General features: G+C 47.4%; 1 protein-coding gene across 1 annotated transcript in view; it reads left to right on the plus strand.

Annotated features, from left to right (window-relative positions):
* Positions 1-682: 682 nt before the first annotated feature.
* The window catches only part of HS3ST2 (heparan sulfate-glucosamine 3-sulfotransferase 2), a 116,434-nt gene continuing 95,021 nt past the window's right edge, over positions 683-22,095 (plus strand). The window contains exon 1 of the mRNA XM_061401409.1: positions 683-1,169. Within this exon, the coding sequence (XP_061257393.1) occupies positions 685-1,169 (485 nt within the window). The 5' untranslated portion in view covers positions 683-684. The remainder of the gene's footprint in view (positions 1,170-22,095) is intronic.

The following is a 22,095-nucleotide window of genomic DNA, read 5'->3' on the forward strand; positions in this document are numbered from 1 at the left end:
TGGCCGGGGTGTCCAGCCTCCCGGAGGAGCAAAAAAGCCTCGACACCCTCACCACCCCAGCTGGCCCGGGCTCCTTAGGGAGCGGCATGCGTGGGGAGGCCCCGGGGTGGTGTGTCCCTGGAAGGGGTAAAGAGTAGGGGCGCAGGGGGTGGGCCGGGTCCCCGGGCGGGGCGCGGGCTCGGGGGACCCGCGCGGCTGACGTCAGGCGACTCCTTAAATAGAGCCGGCAGCGCGCTCCGCTCGGCATTTCTCGAGGAGTCAGAACGCGGCCGGCGCCAGCGCCACCGTCCGGCCCGCGCGCCGGCCCGCACCGCCGCCGAGCGTTCGGGACGCCGAGCCGGGAGGATCCGGGATGGGGCTTCCGGCGCTGGGCGCGCTCCGAGCCCGGCGCACGTGAGAGCCGAGGAGCGCCGGGAGCCTCCCCGCTAGCCGGAGCCCCGTCGCCCAGGACGCGGGGATGTCGGAGGCGCCGCCGCCGGTTCCCAGAGGAGCCGCCGCCCCGGGGATACCGGGGCACGGTGCGCGCCCGGGCCGGCAGCGCCTGGAGAAGACGGCGCCCCCTACGCCCGACCCGCGTGGCCCGGGCCGCGCCGCGCGAGCCCTCTAGGCGGCCGCAGGGCCCCAGCAGCTCCGCCGCCGGCGCCCCCTCGGAAACCATGACCCCCGGCGCGGGCCCATGGAGCCATGGCCTATAGGGTCCTGGGCCGCGCGGGGCCACCTCAGCCGCGGAGGGCGCGCAGGCTGCTCTTCGCTTTCACGCTCTCGCTCTCCTGCACTTACCTGTGTTACAGCCTCCTGTGCTGCTGCGACGACCTCGGCCAGAGCCGCCTCCTCGGCGCCCCTCGCTGCCTCCGCGGCCCCGGAGCGGGCGGCCAGAAACTTCTCCAGGAGTCCCGCCCCTGCGATCCCTCGGGCCCGACGCCCGGCGAGCCCGGCGCTCCCAGCGCGCCCGCCGCCGGCGCGCCCTCCCCTCGCCTCTCTGGGTCCAACCACTCCGGCTCGCCGAAGCTGGGTACCAAGCGGCTGCCCCAAGCCCTCATCGTTGGCGTGAAGAAGGGGGGCACCCGCGCCGTGCTGGAGTTTATCCGCGTGCACCCGGACGTGCGGGCCTTGGGCACCGAGCCCCACTTCTTCGACAGGAACTACGGCCGCGGGCTGGACTGGTACAGGTAAGGAGGGGTGCCCCACCGCGCGCGCCCGGGCTCCATCCGGCCCCGTCCCCTGGGCCACCTCCTGAGCCCTCGCACCCCTTTACTCGGCTGGCTATGTGGGTTCCGACTGACACTTGGGGGAACTCTAACCGAAGGATTTACCCGGAACTTCCCAGTGATGGTGTAGACCGGCTCCGGTTTCCTGAACCGCAAAGGGCAGTTGACTCTGGACTCGTCAGAAGGGAAGGGAGACCGCTGGCCTGACCTCCGGGCCAGTTTGGAGGGCTGGCTCGGTGTCTAGACGCTGGGGTAAAGCTGGGTGCCAGGGGAAGGGGCAGCCAGGACAGGAGCTGCCTGAATGCAGCCGTCTCCTGAGCCTGGCCTAATCTTTCCAGGCATCTTGACCGACCTGGGGAAGGGACAGTTCGAACAGCGCCCCCTCGCGGCAGGGTCCTGCGCTTGGGCGAGGTCCCCGGAGTTCAGGCCGAATGACAGGGAGGCCCCTGAGGTGTCGGCGGGAGAAAGGTCCCTTTGGAGCCTCGTTCTCAGCTCCAGGTATTTGCTGCTGGATCTGGTCTGAGACTCCCAGGCGCTCTGACCCTGAATTCATGTTTTCAAATAGTTCAAACGACCCTGGATGTGAGTCTTGGCTCTGCCACTTAGCTTGAGCAAATTCCTAAAAACTCACTGAGCCTTGATTTTCTGGTCCATCGCAACTAGCAGGAAAGGTCCCTGACCCTTTGGCCTCGCAAGGGCTTTCTAAGTGCTTGAAAGGTGTAACAGGGACACTTTGCACTGGGCGGTGTTTCTAAGCCAGCAGCCAGGATATAGAATTCGAAATACTGGTGGGCCCCTCAGATGGAAGCTGTCTAGGTTCACAGAGGGCAGCCAGTCACTCCCCCACTGCACTGTCAGGGATGACAGTCACCCAGGCTGGTGATATCTGGGGATAGCCTGAAGCTTCTGGAAGGTAGCAGCCTCCACTATTAAATGCCTATCTACTTCCCAAGCCCTGTATGGTGTTGAGGTGTAGGGCTGGCCCATGTGTGAGCTGAGCAGGGCATCCCTGGGGATGGTGTAATGTATGGGCTCCCCATAACACCTGGGTTACAGAATTCTCACCATTCACCTGACCCCTTGAAGACTTGCTAGAAATGTCTGCCTAGTAATGGAACTGGGTGGGTGGGTAACACAGTAGCTGACACAGTAGCTGAGGCCGTTCTTTAAGATAATTATGTTAAAGTAAACCCTTTGGGGGTAGAAAGTCATAACCATATTGGATAAAGGACAACTTCATTAGAAGGAGGACCCCACTGGCCTCACTTATGGAACCCTGGATTTGTAAGAATCGGAGCAACAGGGCCAACTTGTCCCCTTGGCCTGGGAGCCCTGGTCATGGTTTAAGGGGCCAGGGGTGGGACATGCCCAGTCCTCAGGAGGCAGACACACAGCCCATCTCCAGTGGCGAGCAGCAGGGGATGGCTGGCCTGTGGGTGGCCACAGCACTGTTATGTTGGCTCACTGGAATAGAGAGAGTGGCACAGAATGGCACGTCGCTGCTTTCCAAGCTGTGACCCCCCATCCCGCCTGGAGGTACGAAGTACCCGAGGACAGCGTCAGAGCCAGACCCCAGAGTCGGAGAGGCAAACGCATCAAACAGCAGAGCATGATGTGGGTCAGCCGTGGCCACACTCTCTTGCACGGCAGGGTTTCCTGGATGGAAAATCTAAGGATCATTATGAAACCCTTTGCTAAAGTGAAGTGCCTCTTAAGTGCAAAATAGCACAATTCTGAGCACTGGCTTTTGTTGAGCCCTCCAGTAAACACCTATTCCCTGCACCCAGCCTCTGCACTCCCTCTCTTGTGCTCCACCACCAAACACCATACCTTCCTTCTCCAAGCCCATGTCATTCAGGGATGGCTGCTTTTTATTTTTAACCTTGGCATGTGTGATTCTAAGCCAGCTTAGCTGTGAACCTTAGAGATGGGAGCCGTGCCTTTTTTTTTTTTTTATATAGCACATTTGGATTCTGCTAAAATTCTCAGCTGAGTCTTGGTAGGTTTTATTTAACATCAGGCATGCTGACAGCTTCTTCCACTTCTCTCTCTGCTCCCCCCACTTCCCAGGGTCTGTCTTACCATCCCTTTCCCCCTTTATATTTCTAAAAGAGCATTTAGCCCGCATGTCTGGTACTAACTGCCTCACTCCTGTCACCTCCCCAGGAAGGCTGGGAGCCTGCAGCTTCAGGAGGGGCCGTGTGATTTGTGCTTCTTGGGGCTGCAAATCCGCACCCCCAGAGTCCAGGGTTTCGGGTTCGGATTGTCATTTCTGTATATAAAGTCATACTGCCCCATTTGGATGCTGTTTCTGTAATTTCCAGAACATTTCTCTGTATGTGTCCTATGCTTTATTATCACTCGAGTAATATGCATTAATTGCAGAAATGGTGGAAATACCTGGTTTCTTTTAAAACTCACGTTCTCACTTTATTCCTGAAGTCCATGAGTTGGATGGCAGGTGATAAGATGCTTCTGTCTCTTCCCATTGCCTTTATCATTTCATGGATGGGAAAACTGCAACCTGAAAAGAGAACATCTAGAATGGGATCCAAAGGAAGCGGATGAAATTTGGGCCCAAAAGTCATCGGCATGCACTGTCCCACAAAGATTTATACATGTACACTGCGTATGTATGTGCACTTCCAGCCGAGTACTCTAACCACTGTTCTGCACAGCTTGCCACCAAAAAGCCAGCATCCACTAGGTAGACATGGCCAAAGAGCCCTTGTGCCTGTTGTGGGGGACCACGTTTTCCAAAGATGGAGTTGCAGAGTGGCAGGCAGTGGATCTCCTCAAAGCCCCTGGGGATAACTTCCGGGGTCTGGAGGCCCCAGTCAGACAATGGAAAAATCAAAGGAGAGACTTCTTTCTGTGGGTAAGTGGAGATAAACCAGGAGCTGACAAACAGTGCCTGAAGACAGAATGATACAGCCAGAGAGATACCATCGGCCAGAGACTGGGAGACAGAATCTGCATTTTCTGACCCCCAGCCTGAACCCCGTCTTGGAACTAGCTGGGTTCCAGCCACCCTGGGAGAGGCCAGCATTCTGTGGCGGGATCCCGCCCCTGAGATGTTTTTCTGAGATCCCATCCCTGAAGCTTCCCTCCTCTTTGCACCTGGCCAGCTTCCCCCTCCCACTTGGCTCCTCCAGGTAGCAGCTGGGTGTGCTGGGTGAGGTCAACTAGCTGCTTGGACAGGGAGGTAGAGTGAGACCACACGGACAAGGGACCCAGGATAGGACCTGCTGTCAGAAGGCGGGAGATGGTCCCCTAAGCTGGGTGACTGGAAGCAGAGTCATCTTCCTGAATCTTGGCTTCCTCGTCATAGGATGATGCCTATTGTAACCATTATCATAGAAGGTGGTTTTGAAGAATGAATGGAACATTGTATATGAAAGTGTCCTGGAAAGTTCCCCGGTATATAAAGATAAGGCAGTAATGTTATCACTATCACCACTATTACTATGACTGTTTCACTACCAACACTCCTTTTACCATCGTCAGTACTGTGAGTATTAAAACTATCAGCTTCTTTCCCTACCGCTATCACTACCTGGGACTGAGGAACTAATTGCTAGAAAAGTAGTTCCGTGAAAGACTAGGAAGGGTCCTGGCCCTAAGTTCGACTTTTAGCTCTGCTTTGCCCTTTTTCTCCTCCCTCTCTTCTTTCTCTCCTTCCTTCTGCATTGGTAAAAAGTCACTCCTCATTTCTGGGTATCAGTTTGCTCACCTTTAAAAAGAGAGTGATGTCTGACAATGTATATGAAAATGCGTCTCTCAAACTAAGATTATATTTGGGAATGCATCAAAGGTTGAGTGTAAGACAGAATTCACAAATATTCAGAGCCTTCATCTTTCATAAAGAGACATAAGCTGTGCATTGTCCAGTAGTTTTTACGGTCTTAGGGGAAGCCGAGTTTTGTGTAAAGTGTTCGTTTTGCTTGTTTTCAGTGATGGGGGTGGGAGAGGCAGTCTGAAGAGGAAGTGAATCTTCTCTAAATGCATTGAAATGCCAACAAGAGCAAGTTAATGTGTGATAATTGACTCTGTGCTGTGGTGTCAAAATTGTGATAGATGAGCCTGTTCTGTAAATTTTAGACTCCACAAGTCTGGTTATTATTTGTTTAGCAGCAGTGGTGTTCTGGGGACCGTGTGAGGCAAAGAAGACAGGGCATTTGCCCTGGAGGCAACAGTTTAAGTGAAACAGAGAATTAAAAGCCCAGAGTAAGGTCTATCACCTTATCTAGCTGATTTTAATCAGGGAATCAAATTTCAGTAGCCAAGCCAAACTCCAGAAAGGCAAACTTTAAGAAGAAATAAAACCAAAGGCAGAAGGCAAGAGACGTAGTGAACGCGGGAGGCTTTACCACCTGAAACAGACTGATGGACACTGGGCACAGATGATCTGTGTTTGTCCAGTGTGTGCAGATGTGTGTGCATGCACAGTTCTCACGTGGGCACCCACACGCACAACTCCAATGTCTGTGCAGACACATCTTCATAAGGGGTTTTCCTGCCTCGGTCCAGGAAGATGTCACACACGCTGATTAAATGAACCTGCTGAGTTCATAAATCCTTCGTCCGCCTTGTAGCTCTCTGTCAGCCTCGCTGCAGCCGGAGATATAGTAGTTAGTTCCAGCACATGTACAGCTCTTGTCAGGCACCGAGGGACATTCAGGTTGAGCAAACAGAACTGTCATCGCTCAAGGAGGCTTTTTGAAGAGCTGGCTTTGCATCCCCCTGGAGCTTGGAGGGACAGTGGAAGAGCTTGGGATGAAGACTGGGCTTTCCCCATGGCCTTTGGTATGTGGCCAAAGGCCATGGGGGACAGCTCCTAGTGCTATTCTACTGGCACACTTTGTTAAGTCTGTTTTGGATATTAAAATATTACGTAGAGCCTAAGAAACACATTTTCTTTTTTCACCTTTTAACACCTCTGAAATTAGGATGAGTCTAATGATTGATGGGGTCTAGAGTCCATGAGATATGATGCTTCCATATTGGATGGAAACTCACTCTCCCAGAGGTGCCCTCTGCTCTGGTGCCCATTGGACTTTACAAAGGACCAGCAACTAGATGCCTGACCCAGAAGGGAGCCCCTGAGACTCTGCTTGTCTCTGCAGTCAGCAGGGGTGCCTTCTGATTGGTGAAGGATCTGTACCCACTTGATTTTTTTATTTTTAAAATATTTCTTTATTTATTTGGCTGTGCTGGGTCTTAGATGGGGCATGTTCAATCTTTGATCTTCACCGCAGCATGTGAACTCTTAACCGTGGCGTGTGCGATCTAGTTACCCGACCAGGAATTGAACCCATGCCCTTGGCAGTGAAAACATGGAGTCCTAACCACTGGACCGCCAGGGAATGCCTGAGCTGTAGTCATTTTAGATTTTTGATTGCTACCTATGCTCTCTTCTGCCTATCCTGAAACGAGGGAATGTGCAAGTTGATGGCCACCAGGAGAGAACAAGATGCTTTGGTGGGCATGTTCTTCACTGGCTGCTGTTCTGCCCAGATATTTGGAGTCACATCCCAAGAGTCCCTGAAGAGTCAGGGCAGGGTTGATGCTCAACAGGTGTGCTTGCCTATGTTCCATTGCATCTGGTGTGCAGGACAGTAGAATACTTTTCTTCTCGGTTAGACCTCCACTGCCTTGCTCCTGAATGATTGGGTGACCGAGTGGGTCGGGTGGGGATGGAAGCACACAGCTCCCCATTGATCAGAATCCTCTGTGGGCTTGGAGTGGGGGCTGTTTCTATGAGTGAGGGCTCAGCAGTGGGGGTGGGAAGTTGGGGAGGTAGATAGGCTTGCTGGCAGTGAGTCAGGGTGGAGGGATCTGCAAGGTCATGCAGTCTACCTAAACCTCTGAGACTCTCTGCCCTGTGAGCTAATCCCAGGGTGGGTTAACCCATTTATTTGTCAGATGCCTACCATTTGCCGGAATCAGTGCCAAGCTGCTGTAGGCCAGCTCTGCTGCCACTTTGTTCTCTTAATGGGCTGCACTGGTGGGCTGGAGGGCTTTGTAGTCTATGGGCAGCTTGATGAGGTGGGTAAAAGCCACCAGTGATGGAAATACCTTAGCATTTCATAGGTAACTGCTGCCTGTCAAGCTACACAGCTGGGCTGTTGGTCCAGTGCTATCCTCACCCAGCTTCCTCAGAGGATAATGGTGCAGAGACGGGGCAAGGGATTACTACTGAGCGTGTGCTTCCAAAGATCGTGGGCTAGAGAGACCAGTTGGGTTACCTGAGGCTTGAGGATCACAGGATCTCCTGGACACAAGTCCATTGGGAGTGTCTTCCCAAGCTTTGAAATCAACGGCTCTAATCATGGTTCCTTCTCAGGGTCTGTGGTCACTAGCTCCCACAAGTAAAAAAACCAAGGTGTCCACTCTGGGTGAAGGCCCGAGGACCTCTCATTGACATCCTTGGAGGGATAGCATCAAGTCCACGCCCTCGTAGGGTAGCATTTTCCAGGCTTCAGACATTTTTGTACCGCCTCATAGTTGCCCAAACCTGGCATGACCTCTATTATTTTCTTAATACTTTAAAGTTAGCACTTTAAAAAATTTTGATTTTTCATAAAAATCTGGGTTTATCTTCTGCCAGTGTGTACATTGTAGAATAGATAATATCTTCCCATAATACAGACTTCAAAAGTGACAGAGGATTTTCCCTAAAAACCATTCTCCTCCTTTGTACCCCATTTCCCCTTCCACGCAGTTCCTCCTCCCAGAAACAATCACCAGATTGGTTTTTGTGTATCCTTCAAGAGAAGTGCTTGCATTTGTAAACCTAATATCCATTATGCAAATATAATTGAAATACGTAGTTTTAAAACACAACTTTATTTGAAAACCACCTTAAATGGAAAGCCAGCATCACTTGCCACAATTAGGAAGTAATTGTAAAAATAAATAGATTGAAAACATAACAATGGTATTGAACTTTTTTCATTTTTAAAAAAATTTATTTATTTTTAATTGAATTTTTGCTAGTGAAAGTGGCTAAAATGTTCCAAGCCTGCAGCATGCTTTATCTTTGTTCAAAAGAGAATGGGGATACTAAAAAGAGCAGTTAAAAAAATACTAATATCAATGTGAAACATTACTCCTTGATGTAATCAGAATGAATGAAAGTGAAGTGGACAAAATCATAAGTTCTCTCTCTTTGCGATTGAGTGACATTTAGTCAGTCTATGTAGTAACTAAAATTACTGAGATGGGGTATGCCCCGACATCATAGGAAACACTGCCAGAGTTTGCAGAAAATCCAGTGTAAGTAAGTCCAGAGATGTTTCTAGCTTTCAGATTCCTTTGATGTGTTAATGATTGAAGAAGACAAGCCAAAGGAAAACTCAGAACAAATATGAGCATTCAGAAAAGTATTGCGGCTTGCAGTATTTACAAAGTAGCCTAGCCTTCAGAGGAACAGGATTCCCTGAATAAAGGGTATGCTGCTGCTGCAAAGTTGCTTCAGTCGTGTCTGACTCTGTGCGACCACATAGACGGCAGCCCACCAGGCTCCACCATCACTGGGACTCTCCAGGCAAGAACACCGGAGTGGGTTGCCATTTCCTTCTCCAACGCAGGAAAGTGAAAAGTGAAGTTGCTCAGTCGTGTCCGACCCTTAGCAACCTCATGGACTGCAGCCTACCAGGATTCTCTGTCCATGGGATTTTCCAGGCAAGAGTACTGGAGTGGGGTGCCATTGCCTTCTCCGGAATAAAGGGCATAGCATGTATTAAAAAGGAAAAAACAATATCCCACCAGTTTACTACTGGTTTCATCACTGCCTTCGCTGGTGGAAAATCAGTGGTCTCCCCCATGAATATCATATCTCCATGGTGATTATATACCTGCAGGCATCAGTGTTGCAAAAGTCAGAGATAAAGTTGTTTCCACTAGGGACTTGGCAATGTATGTGAAAGGGGTTCAGAGCTTTTTTTGTTTCTTCAATTTAGAGGCTCATGTGGAACAGGATGTCTTTTTGAAATCTCAGGATGCAAAGCTTCTTTTCTCTCCCTCTGTGACGCCTGATGTGAGACTTAAAAATAATGGTCGGGCAGGGTGTCACTCTTCTTTCTCAGATAGTTTGATCTCACTGAATAAAGAGGGGAAGACGATGCCGTGTCTTCCTGCATACTTTTTTAGCTGCATAGAAGGAGCTAGACTGGGGACAGTTGTCCCTAGGACTTCCCATATGTTGTCAACAGAAGCCATTTAGAGGGTGTCTGTGATAGCAGGGCTCCCCAAGCTTGCCTTCAGGTGGGCAGATAGTCATCGACTCTGACGAGGAGAGGGCTTCCTGCTCACTCAGGGTTTCCAGGTCCAGGTGCTCACTGCCTGGTGAAGGAATTCCAGATCCATCCTAAGGCTGGTGGACAAATGAGCTGGCATTGAAGCAGTGCCTCGTGGCACACAGAAAAGAGGGAAGGAGGGCAGCCCTGAGTACATGGATGAGAAGAACTTAAAATGGAAATCAGAAGACATTTTCAGCACAGTGATTAAAAACTCGGGCTCTTGAATCAGAATGACTGAATTGGAATCTCGGTTCTACCACTGAGTAGGGTCCACTAACCAGTGGGTCTTCTGTGCCCTGGTTCTATTTCCATTTGGAACCAATCCTCTCATCTACTCATAGGGTTGCAGTGAGGTCTGAATGAGTGATATCATGTAAAAAAGTGCTCAGAAAATTTCTGACATGTGGAAGGGGTCCAAGTGTTGGCTCTCATTATTGGTCATTGGTTTTCTCATCATTCCTTCATCGAGCTGAGTACTAAGGACCCAGAGGTGGACAAGACTGGGCTCCTCCCAGTTTGATGGGTTATGAAATGTTCATGGAAAGTTTTTACACAAGTCAGCTGATGATAGGAACCATAAGAGAGATGCAAGCAGAGCTATAATAGCATGGGAAGGAGATAAGATCCAGTTGGGGGAATTTTCGAAGGCTTTCTGGAGGAGATAGCATGTTATTTGGATCTCAGTGGGCAGATGGGATCTTTGCAGGGGGCAGGCAAAGGGGCTGGCCCTATAGAGATGCTGTTTCTAAATACAGTCACCCCAGGATTTTACCTCTGATTACAGTCAAATCAAAAAATAAAGTTTTTTTTTTCAAATTACTTTAGTTCTATGTGCATTTATTGACTACCTACTATATACCAGGCTTCCCAGGTGGCGCTTGTATTAAAGAATCCACCTGCCAATGTAGGAGATGCAAGAGATGCAGGTTCCTTATCAGGGTCCAGAAGATGTCCTGGAGAAGGAAATGGCAACCCACTCCAGTATTCGTGCCCAGATGGAGGGGCCTGGCTGGCTGCAGTCCATGGGGTCACAAAGAGTCGGACATGACTGAGCGACACACACACAATCACACACACACACACACACACACACACACCAGACACTGTGGTAAATCCTAGAAAAAAGGAAGAAAGAACTGTCCTTTAAAGAGTTCAAGGGGCAGAAAAATCCAATAGCAAGATGTGCTGGGAGAGAAAATGCTCTTGGCATGTGGTATCACTCAGAGTGGGTCAGAGACTTTCTGGGGAGCTGAGGCCTCAGCTTTAGGACGTTTGCATTGGCTTTCCTCCACCTGAATCACTCTCCCTCCAGAGCATCCTAGATCTGGCTGCTTCTCATCGTGCAGGTTCCAGCTCAAATGTCACTTATAAGACAGTAACGGCTTCCTTTGTTACCCAGTCCTAGCTGACTTACCTTCCCCATCACCCTTTATCTCTTTTCCCCACTGTGTTTTATTTACTTCTGACTTTGTATTGCAATCCGAAATGGTCTTGTTCCTTTTCCTTTTTACTAGCTATCTCCCCCACCAGACCCCAAACTCCAGGACAGCAGGAATCTTGTCTGTCTTGTACATGGCTGTGTGTCCCCAGAGTGGCACACAGTAGGTGCTCAATAAATAGTTGTTGAGTGACTATGTTTAGGAATGGGTGAGCCTGTTCCAAGGCCACAGACTGGCCCTGGCCCTTCATTAGGCTTTTCACACGTGGGTCTTGGGAGGCTGGGTGAGCGAGTGCAGGATATGGTGCTGAGAACTCAGCCACCTCTTCAACACATATTTAGTGAGCATCTTCAGTGCCTGACACTGTTGCAGTTCCCAGGGAGGGAGTGGTGAAAAGAAAAAACCACAAAAATCCCTGCCCCGTGGTGCTTACTTTCTGTGGGGAAAAAGGGAGATGGTCAGTAAAGAAATAAGTGCACTGTCCATTCACATCTCTCCAAATGACCCAATTTTGTTCCTTTTTATGGCTGAGTAATATTCCATCATATATATATGTACCACGTGAGAGTGTCATACAGAATGAAGTAAGACAGAAAGACAAATATCACATATTAACATGTGTATGCGGAATCTAGAAAAATGGTATCTTGATCTTATCTGCTGCTGCTGCTGCCAAGTCGCTTCAGTCGTGTCCGACTCTGTGCAACCCCATAGACGGTAGCCCACCAGGCTTTCCCGTCCCTGGGATTCTCCAGGCAAGAACACTGGAGTGGGTTGCCATTTCCTTCTCCAATGCATGAAAGTAAAAAGTGAAGGTGAAGTCGTTCAGTCGTGTCTGACTCTTAGCGACCCCGTGGACTGCAGCCCACCAGGCTCCTCCGTCCATGGGATTTTTCCAGGCAAGAGTACTGGAGTGGGGTGCCATCGCCTTCTCCGGACATAGTATCAATAGTGTATATGCGTCAGTCCCAGTCTCCCAGTTCTTCCCTCCCCCTTTCCCCCTTGGTGTCCATACATTTGAAACAGAGGTGGAGAACAAGTGTATGGACACCAAGGGGGAAAGGGGGAGGGAAGGACTGAAGACTGGGACTGACAGGTATACACTATTGATACTGTGTAGAAGATAGTAACAAATGACAGCTTACTGCAGAGCACGGGGAGTGTGAAAGTTGCTCAGTCCTGTCTGACTCTTTGCAACCCCATGGACTGTTATAGCCTGCCAAGATCCTCTGTCCATGGAATTCTCCAGGCCAGGGTACTGGAGTGTGTAGCCATTCCATTCTCCAGGGGATCTTCCCAACCCAGGGATCGAACCCAAGTCTCCTGCATTACAGGCAGATTCTTTACTGGAACTCTGTACTTAATGCACTGTGGTGACCTGAAAGGGAAGGCCAAAACGGAGGGGATGTATGTATGTGTATGGCTGATTCATTTTGCTGGAGGAGCCTGGTAGGCTGCAGTCCATGAGGTCGCTAAGAGTCGGACACGACTGAGCGACTTCACTTTCACTTGTCACTTTCATGCATTGGAGAAGGAAATGGCAACCCACTCCAGTGTTCTTGCCTGGAGAATCCCAGGGACAGGGGAGCCTGGTGGGCTGCCGTCTCTGGGGTCACACAGAGTCGAACACGACTGAAGCAACTTAGCAGCAGCAGCAGCAGAAACATTGTAAAGCATCTATATTCCAATAAAAATTAATTAAAAAAATAAACACAAGCATTCTTATCATTCATTAAACAAGCAAAAAAAATATCATTCATTAAGCAAAAGAAATAAGCAAATTGCATCTCTGTGTGATGGTGATAAGGGTTGTGGGATAATTCGAAGGGTGGAGGATGGCGAGTTCTCAGTGGCCAGGAGGGGACACTGTGGTTCGGGACAGGGAGGCTGGGAAAGGCCTCACTGAGAAGGTGATGTTGGAGCAAAGACCTGGAGGAGGTTAAGGGGCAAAGCACGTGTGATCTGAGCGAAGAGCACTCTTCGGCAGAGGCGCAAGAAATGAAGAGGCTCTGAGGACAGCAGGAAGCTGGTATGATTGAGGGAAATCTAGGGGCCAAGTGGCTGGACTGGCCACACCAGGAGGGGAGTGATGGGAAGTAAACTCAGAAGCGTGGCCAGGCCCCCATTTGGGGCCTTACAGGGTTTTGCATGAAATTTTTATTAATATGATATATGTATTACTTTTTTTTTAATATGCTGTGCCATGCAACAGTGAAAACTGCGGGACCCAAATGTTCCCCCTCTCACTTTGAGAGCTGAATGAACTGGTATTCTCAGAGACTCAAAGACTGACCCCAGCTGCCCAGCCAAGGAGCAGAAGAACTGGGACTTTAGTTTGTTTCAAACAAAACTGACACCATAGTACAGATACATAAAGGGCTTCCCAGGTGGCACTCGTGGTAAAGAACCCGCCTGCCAATGCAAGAAATGTAAGAGACGTGGTTTCGATCCCTGGGTCAGAAAGGTCTGCTGGAGGAGGAAATGGCAACTATTCTTGCCTGGAGAAATCCATGGACAGAGGAGCCTGGCAGGCTACAGTCTATAGGGTCACAAAGAGTCAGATATGACTGAAGTGACTTAGCACACAAACACACATAGATATATAAACACAATTTTTCAGTCCTGCATTCTTTGTCTAACATTCCATCATTAAGATGTTCCCACACCATTAAATGTTTCCAAACCTTGATTTCAGCATCTGGGTCTCATTCTGTCATGTGGTCCCATGGAGGGTTTACACATTCCCCTCTTGTTGGACTTTTAGTTGCTGATCCCCCATTTTTTCCTATTTATTAATAAGTAATGCTCCATTGCCTAGGTCTCTGATTCTTTCTTTAGCACAGAGTTCTAGAAGTGAAATTACTAGGTCCAAGTGAAGAACTTTTTTAAAGGCTGGAGATATGTACTGCCAAAATGCTCTCCAAAACATTGCAAGAATTTTGGCTTCTACCCCGAGCAAACGAGGAGATATATTGGAGGGTTTGGAGTGAAGGAGTCTTATGATCTGACTTACATCTTGAAAAGATCTCTTGGGCTGTTTAGCAGAGGCCTTTGCGGTGGTAACGGTGGAGCTGTGCGATGTGGACAGGTGCTGGGTATCTTCTGAAGGTGCAGTTGCAGGTTTTGCTGATGGATTCATGGCGGCTAGGTGTGAGAGAGGAGTCAGGGAAGATGGTAGTGTGATGATGGTGGTGGTGATGACACCTCTTAAGGGTTTGCTGTCTTTCAGACCCTTACAATTGACAGCATGCTGATGTCTGAACCTAACGCACTTCCCAGTACAGCTCCTGGCTTGACAAGTCAGATATCTACCTGTAGGTGTCCCTGAGCTAAGCAAAGAAAGGAATGCCATGTTCTACTGTAGCTTGGAGGCTGCAGGATCACCCCCAAATTGGTGAGAGGTGGCAGTCCCTCTTTCTAGAGGTCTTGGAAGCCCTATTTATAAATGCAGTGTTCTTAGGTAACCTCTTGAGTGTTTTGAAGATTGAACTAGCTTTGTTCCAACCCAGAAAAGGCACGTGTCACTTAGTGTGGGTATCACCCAGCTTCTCATTCTTGTTCCAGCCTCATCAACATGCCTGGCAAGGGAGCTGCCTTGATGGCATTGCTCGATTTAGGGGGCTTCTGTGTGATTTCTTTCAAACAGTACTGAACACTGTAATGCCTTCCCACAAGATAATCAGGATCTGTATCTCCCCAACTTCCCCAAAGCTGCTGGAGCATGGGGAAATGTTCTCTGCCTTGGCAACCTCTATGCAGTGTGTTTCTGCTTTGATGGTTTTAATGAAGATATGAAATCATCTAACAGCTTTCATTTGCCTCAAGTGAGATGGCTTAAAGTGGAGGTAGCATTTCCCAGGATCAATCCCCATTTTTAGAAGTGGTTGGTTAAACTCTCTGCAGTTTATGGCCACTTCTGGCTGAAACAGTGTGGGATCTGAATTATTAATTCTGTGAAAAATGAGTTAAGTCATTGCAAAGCTCCGTGGTGGCAAAATTCCCACTTTAAGGCCTCTTTAAGTTTATTTTTTCTAGCAAGAAGACCTCTGTTAACCAGAGATTCTTGGTCATCTTGGCCAAATCTCTGTCTGGCAGTCATTTTGCCAGGAGGTAAAGGACTTGACTTAATTCAGTTGTTCTTTGCTACCAAGGATAATAGGCTTCCAAGGTGGCTCAGTGGTAAAGAATCTGCCTGCCAGTGCAAGAGATCCAGGTTCTATCCATGGGCAGGAAAGATCTCCTGGAGTAGGAAATGACAGCCTACTCCAGTGTTCTTGCCTGGAAAGTCCTATGGACAGAGGAACCGACATGCTACAGTCCATGGGATTGCAAAGAGTCAGAGACAACTGAGCGTATGTGTGGAACAGTGGGGGAGGACATTTGTCCAGTTAATGCATCCCAGAAGACTTTTTGCCATCCCAATATTGCCAGATCTTCAAGGTTTTTTCTAAAGCATTTTTTTTTTAAATGCGAGGGACTTCTCTAGTGGTCCAGTGGTTAAGAATCCACCTTGCAATGTGGGGGACATGGGTTCAACCCCTGGTTGAAGAACTGGGATCCCACATGCTGAGTAGCAACTAAGCCCATGTGCTGCAACTACTGGAGTGTTCACGCCAATGCTAGGGTCTGTGCCCCAAACGAAAGACCCCACATGATGCAATGAAGATCTGATGCAGGCAAATAAATAAATATTTAAAAAGATACCTCTAACCTATTATGAATAGTGATATTCGTTTTTTAAAAATGTGAACTCTCAATTTATAATTGTGTCTTACTGATTCGGAACTTTTATTGAACCCTTGAGGAACAAAGAGAATACATTCGTGGGCTGGATGCTACCCAAAAGCTGTCCTCTCGCCATCCTGGCAGGGTGGGCCTTAGAGGCAGGCTGTACCACTTTGCAATCCTTCTTCAGCCATGGATGAGCTGTGGGGTTAGCTGCTACCTTCTTGAGCTTTGGTTTCCCCCTATAAGATGAGGATGTGAAGCATTCCGACCTGCTGTGTTGTTGCCATGATTCACTGTCATGTGTCATACTGTTGAGGGTCCCCCTTCCTGGATTGTGCTTGGAGGAGGTATGACCATCACTAAGCCGATGGGTGTGACTGGAAGACAAAACGCATAATGTGGACCTTTGTCAAGGTGAGGAAAGCTGGAGTCTTACCTGTTGGGCCAATGGGGAGGAGAAGAATCTGGAGCCAGGATTACCCAAGGTTGGAGAAACCCATTTGGTTGTAGAACTAACCCCCAGGGAGGGAGCCACAACCCCCACTGCTTCTTTTCTTTAAATATTTTTTAAAGTTGCAAGTTAAGTATTTTTAAAATTTATTTATCTTGGTTGCTTGTCATTACTGTGCACAGTCTTTCTCTAGTTGTGGCAAGCGGGGACTACTCTCTCTAGCTGTGGTGCAAGGGTTTCTCATCGTGGTGGCTTCTTTTGATGAGCTTAGTTGCTCCAAGGCATGTGGGATCTTCCCAGACTAGGGATCGAACCATGTCCCCTGCCTTGACAATTGGTTTCGCATCCGCTGAACCACCAGGGAAGTCCCCCGACTGCTTCTTATTGTCATTCTTGTACACACCCACAGAACCCCCGAGGATTTTGAGTCTGTGATGTTGTCACTGCTCCAGACTGTTTCTTCAGGGGATAGACATTTTCTGCAGCTGGGTCACTGTCCCCAGATCATGGTGCCATACTCAGAACAGCTCAGACCTCTCTATTCCGCTACACACTTCTTTTGGCTTTTAGGTACCTGGATAGGACGGAGATGCTGAGATCCATGTTTTAGAGATGACCTAGCTTGCGCAGGAGGTGAGTGCCTCTAAGACTGGGTGGTTTGGTCCAGGTAGAAGCCCAACCTGGAGAGTGAGGTCTTGGTTTCGGGGAGAGGCTAATGGACGGGCAGGGGTGGACCATAAAGATCAGCCTAGAAGGACTGCTCTCCAGCCTTGCTCAGTCACCGGCACCTGTAGAGTAACAGGAGAACACTGGGACGCTGGTGCAGAGGAGGCTGGAGGGAGATGAGTATGATGGAGAAGAGAATGTAGCCACCCTTCAGAAGGATGAATTGCATCATCTCTGACACAATTCCCTTTAAAGCCAAGCAGAGCTTTGATGTGGAGGGAACTCCATTGGAATTGGTTGTATGATCAGTATTGACAGCCTGTGCATATGAACCATTGATGGCATAGCTGTGTAATCAATCATCTAGGTTTGTCCTGCCTCTGGAGTGATCTGTCAGTGAGCCTCTCCAATCATAGAGTCAGAAAAGTTCTGTCTAAAATCTGGTATGTTGTTTCCCATCTTCAGTCATGTAGGTGCCATATACAAATACTTTTATATCCTTTCAGTTCAGTTCATTTCAGTTCAGTCGCTCAGTCATGTCCAACTCTTATATCCTTTATATGGTGTTAAAGTCCACTCATAATTTTTGCTTAACCATTTACTTAAATATGACACTTTGTATCTCTGTCTTAAATGAGAATCATCACTTGCCAGAAACAGAAAGTGGTCATAAAAACCAATGCAGTAAAAGCCAAACAATGCAAATAGATTCCAGCCAGATTCTATTGCCTGTGCCACGTTCTGCCTGTGGCAGCCTCTTTTTTTTCTGTTAGAGAGAGAGATCAAAACCTATTCGGGAGGTGTTAACAACATCTTAGCACCTAAAACTTTTTCCATGTTGTAATCAGAAGATTTTGAATAGAATGAAAAAGGAAAGATGATTATTTTGTAGTGAGGTGATTAGGTGGCATTTAAAGTCATCTCTATGTGCTGCCAAAACATTTTTTAGCCACTAGTGCTACATACCTCACACTCTGGGAAATGCGGCCCTACCCACCTGGATCCCTCTGGCTTTGAAGTCACTGTATTACTTTATCATACTTGGTTGTCATGGTCCATCAACAGCTCGGGAGGGGCTGGCTGACATTACAAAGTCTGGGTGGTTGAAAAAGCTGTGATTTCAATTTAAATTGCAAATTGATGGGGCATCATGGGAAAAGCAAATGCAGAGTGAAGAACTGAAGGAAAAGATCCAGCTATGCAGTATTTTTAGATCTTTTTCTCTGGACCAATTTTGTATCTTTTTTTTTTCCCCTCTGGACTCTGGGTTTGATAAGACCAATTACCTGAGGGCTACCCAACGTTTCTTTACAATTCCAATCTAAATCACCTATGTAAATCCTTTTATTGTTCTTAAAAAAAATAAAGCTGTGACTTGAATAAAGCCCAAAGGCATTATGCCAATTGAAAGAAAGGTTACATACTGTATGATTCCATCTATATGACTCTTTTAAACAGATGAAACTAAAATGCTGGAGAACAAATCAGTGTTTGCCAGGGTTTAGGACAGGGGGAGAGTGTGACTATAAAGAAGGAGAGAAGGGGCTTGCACAGGTCCAGGGAATGGAACCCTTCTGTGCCCTGATTGTGGTGGTTGTCATGTAAATCAATACATGTGTTGAAATCCATAGAGCTCAGCACTGATAGAAGGTATACTTTACTGTATAATATTTTTAAAAATAAAATTTGTTTTTGTATGATGTTATTTTCTATTAATTAATTTTTTAAGTTGGAGGATAATTGCTTTACAATGTTGGTTCTGTTGTACAACAACATGAATCAGTCATAATTATATGTATATCCTCTCCCCCTTGAGCCTGCCTCCCACTCCCACCCCTGTATCCCACCCCCTAGGTCATCACAGAGTGCCAAGCTGGGCTCCTTGTGTCATACAGAAGTTTCCCACTGGCTATCTATTTTCCACATGATAATGTATATATGTCAGTGCCACTTTGTCAATTCGTCCCCCCCTCTCCTTTCCTCACTGTGTCCATGAGTCCGTTCTCTATATACCTTCATCTCTATTCCTGCCTTGCAAATAGGTTCATCGGTACCCTTTTTCTAGATTCTTCACATATATGTTATTATATGATATCTTTTTTCTCTTCCTGACTTACTTCATTCTAGTTTTATCCGCCTCAGTTCAACTGTTTGACATTTGTTCCTTTTTATAGCTGGGTAATGTCGTCTATGTGTACCAGAGCTTCTTTATCCATTGATCTGTCTAGGGACCAAACCCATGCCCCCTGCACTGGGAGCATGAAAGACAAAATTTAAAAATAAAACTTTATTTTTAAAATATCCATGATTGTAGAACTTAGCTACTAGAGGACATCCTTTAGCCCTGGTCCCTAATTATCAAAGAGAACCTGCTCCCATGTGTTTGGGAGCCTAACTTCCATCTTTGTTATGAGTTAGAATCAAGAAAGTGGGTAGCCTTTCAATCTTCCTCATCCCGCACCCACACTTCTGAATGATGCCGGAGGCTGACACAAAGGTTTGGAAGTTTCCACTGTGGTCTGGAGCCTTGGTGGCCAACACAGAGGTGCGACCAGGCTTCTACCTAAAGGTCTGAGGTCAGGACATGGAGGAGGTAGCAGTGGCAAATGCATCGCATAATTAGAGTGCCTGTTGGTGGATCAGAAAGTCTGGCTGACATCCTGGGAAGAGTTGGAGGGGCATATAGGATGGAGAAAAATGGATCACAAGCCACAAAGGAAGAGGTGACCAAAAAAAACAGTTCACAATCTACCAACAGCATGTCTGACCTGAGCACCAGAGAGCCTGAGGATGGAGCCAGAAGCAACCCCTGCTCCCCACTCCCTCCACCCCAGCCAAGGTGGCAGGGACAAAAAGCTCCCAAAGCACCTTCTCCCACCAGAGCACCCCCAGAACTGGAAAGAGCACCTGCCGTGGACTGAAGATGTCCCCAGCTCCCTCTTCTCAGTACCTGGGGAAGAAGCCATGCTTCCCAGAGGCCCCACAAGACTTCTCTCCCCAGCCACAGATGGGCCTCCAGTCGTGTTCTCTCTTAACATGGCATCTGAAAGTGCACACAGAGATTATGTGTAGAAAAGAGAGAAGCCATTAAATCCTGGCTGAGCCCACCCCAGCATCCTTTCACAAACCCCAGTTTTCCCTTGTTAGTTTGAACGGGGGTCTTTTCATTAGGTGAGGAGGACACTGCTTGGGCAGTTATGCTGAAGCCACCTGGGCTGGAGGGAAAAATGTGAGTGTTACCAGCCTGTGAATTCTAGAAAGTGTGAATTGAATTCATGGAAGTAGCTGCAATAACTCAGGAACCTGTGAGCTGGAGAGGGTGGTCGCAAGGTGGGGCGTGGCCAGGAAGTAAACTGATGCAGTGATGGGGGCGTGATAGAGATGGGTGGTTTGTACATGAATCACGGTGGAGCAGGGGGCGTGTGCACCAGACGTGTCTGAGGTATTCACCCCTCCAGCATCTCTTACTCTGTGCTGGCCCCTGAGGAAAAGATGATTTGTGTTTCCTAGCCTTACCATTAGGGCTTCCCTGGTGGCTCAGAGGTTAAAGCGTCTGCTGGGAATGCGGTAACAATATATAGCCTTGATATCAGTTCAGTTCAGTTCATTTCAGTCGCTCAGTCATGTCCGACTCTTTTCGACCCTATGAATCATAGCACGCCAGGCCTCCCTGTCCATCACCAACTCCCGGAGTTCACTCAAACTCATGTCCATCGAGTTGGTGATGCCATCCAGCCATCTCATCCTCTGTTGTCCCCTTCTCCTTCTGCTCCCAATCCCTCCCAGCATCAGAGTCTTTCCAGTGAGTCAACTCTTCCATGAGGTGGCCAAAGTACTGAGTTTCAGCTTAGCATCATTCCTTCCAAAGAAATCCCAGGCTGATCTCTTTCAGAATGGACTGGTTGGATCTCCTTGCAGTCCAAGGGACTCTCAAGAGTCTTCTCCAACACCACAGTTCAAAAGCTGTGTAAAAATATGGGTAAGATCTAATTTTTTCTAGAAACTAAAGGCCAAATGTGGCTTAGATGGAAAAGAAGCCGCCTGCAATGGGGGAGACCTGGGTTGGAACCCTGGGTTGGGAAGATCCCCTGGAGAAGGAAATGGCAACCCACTCCATTATCCCATGGTTATTGGCCTGTTTGGATGTTTCCATGGTCAGCTCTGGATATTCATATTAACCAGTTTCAAATACGATGATGATCGTAGCACACATGAAGATATCCGACATCTGTTACTGTTTCCATTGTCCACACATATAAGTCCTTTTATTTTTGCTGATTGTAATTCATCTGTAAGTAAATAAGCAAACAAAGATACATCCCCATGTAGAATTCAGCATAGTAGATAAAGAAAGAAAAATGAAACTAATAAGCAAAGTTCTCAAGCTATATTATTATTCAGTTAAAAAATATCAAGGTGAAAACCATATATTATCTTTCGTGTAAAAGGAAGAGAGGAATAATATATATTCAAATTTTATTATTTATGCATAAATAAATTCTGAAAGAATACACTGAAGCTAATAACAGGAGTTTCCTGGGCGTGAAATTAGGCAGATGGGGACAGAGGGAGGGGAGAGAATTTTCACTATACATCTTTTGTTTTTATTTTCTGAGCTATGTGAATACATTCATTGAAAAATTAAAATAAAAGTTGTACATTGTGGAAAACTTAGGAAACTGGTAAAATAATTAAGAAGTCACCTAAAATTGTACTGCTGGTTATAGCTACTATTAGAATTTTGCCTTTTGCCACATTTACCAATTGCTTTAACAATTTGACATGAGGATCTTTCCATGACAATACGTGTGGATTCATAGAATCATTTAAAATGCTTATATGAATAAAAATAAATGCTTATATAGCATTTAGCTGTATAAATATGCCATTGTTTATTAACCAAATCTATTGATGGACATTTAGATTGTCCCCACATTTTAGTATTTAATAATAAAAAAGGTAGGAGCAAAAATTGGTTAATCTTTCCCCCCTCAGGATAAACCTTTTGCAGAGGAATTTGGGGTTTGAAAATAAGCTTGCTTAATAAAGGGAAAGTTTTTCATACAAGTTGCCAACTTTGCTCTACCCTTATTACAGTATAGGCGAGGCATTTATACTCCACTAGCAGAGTCTAAAAGGGCTTTTCCCCACAATCTTATCAACCCTGTTAACAATCTATTTGATCTTTGTCAGATGAAAGCAATCTCCTTTTAATTTGAAAACTTTGATATCTATTTTAAAATGCTTACTATAGATTTGTATACACTTGCTCAATTATTTTGTTAATTGTTTTTTCTGTT

Source organism: Bos javanicus, chromosome 25 (genome assembly GCF_032452875.1).
Source record: "Bos javanicus breed banteng chromosome 25, ARS-OSU_banteng_1.0, whole genome shotgun sequence".
NCBI classification, from domain to species: Eukaryota; Metazoa; Chordata; class Mammalia; order Artiodactyla; family Bovidae; genus Bos; species Bos javanicus.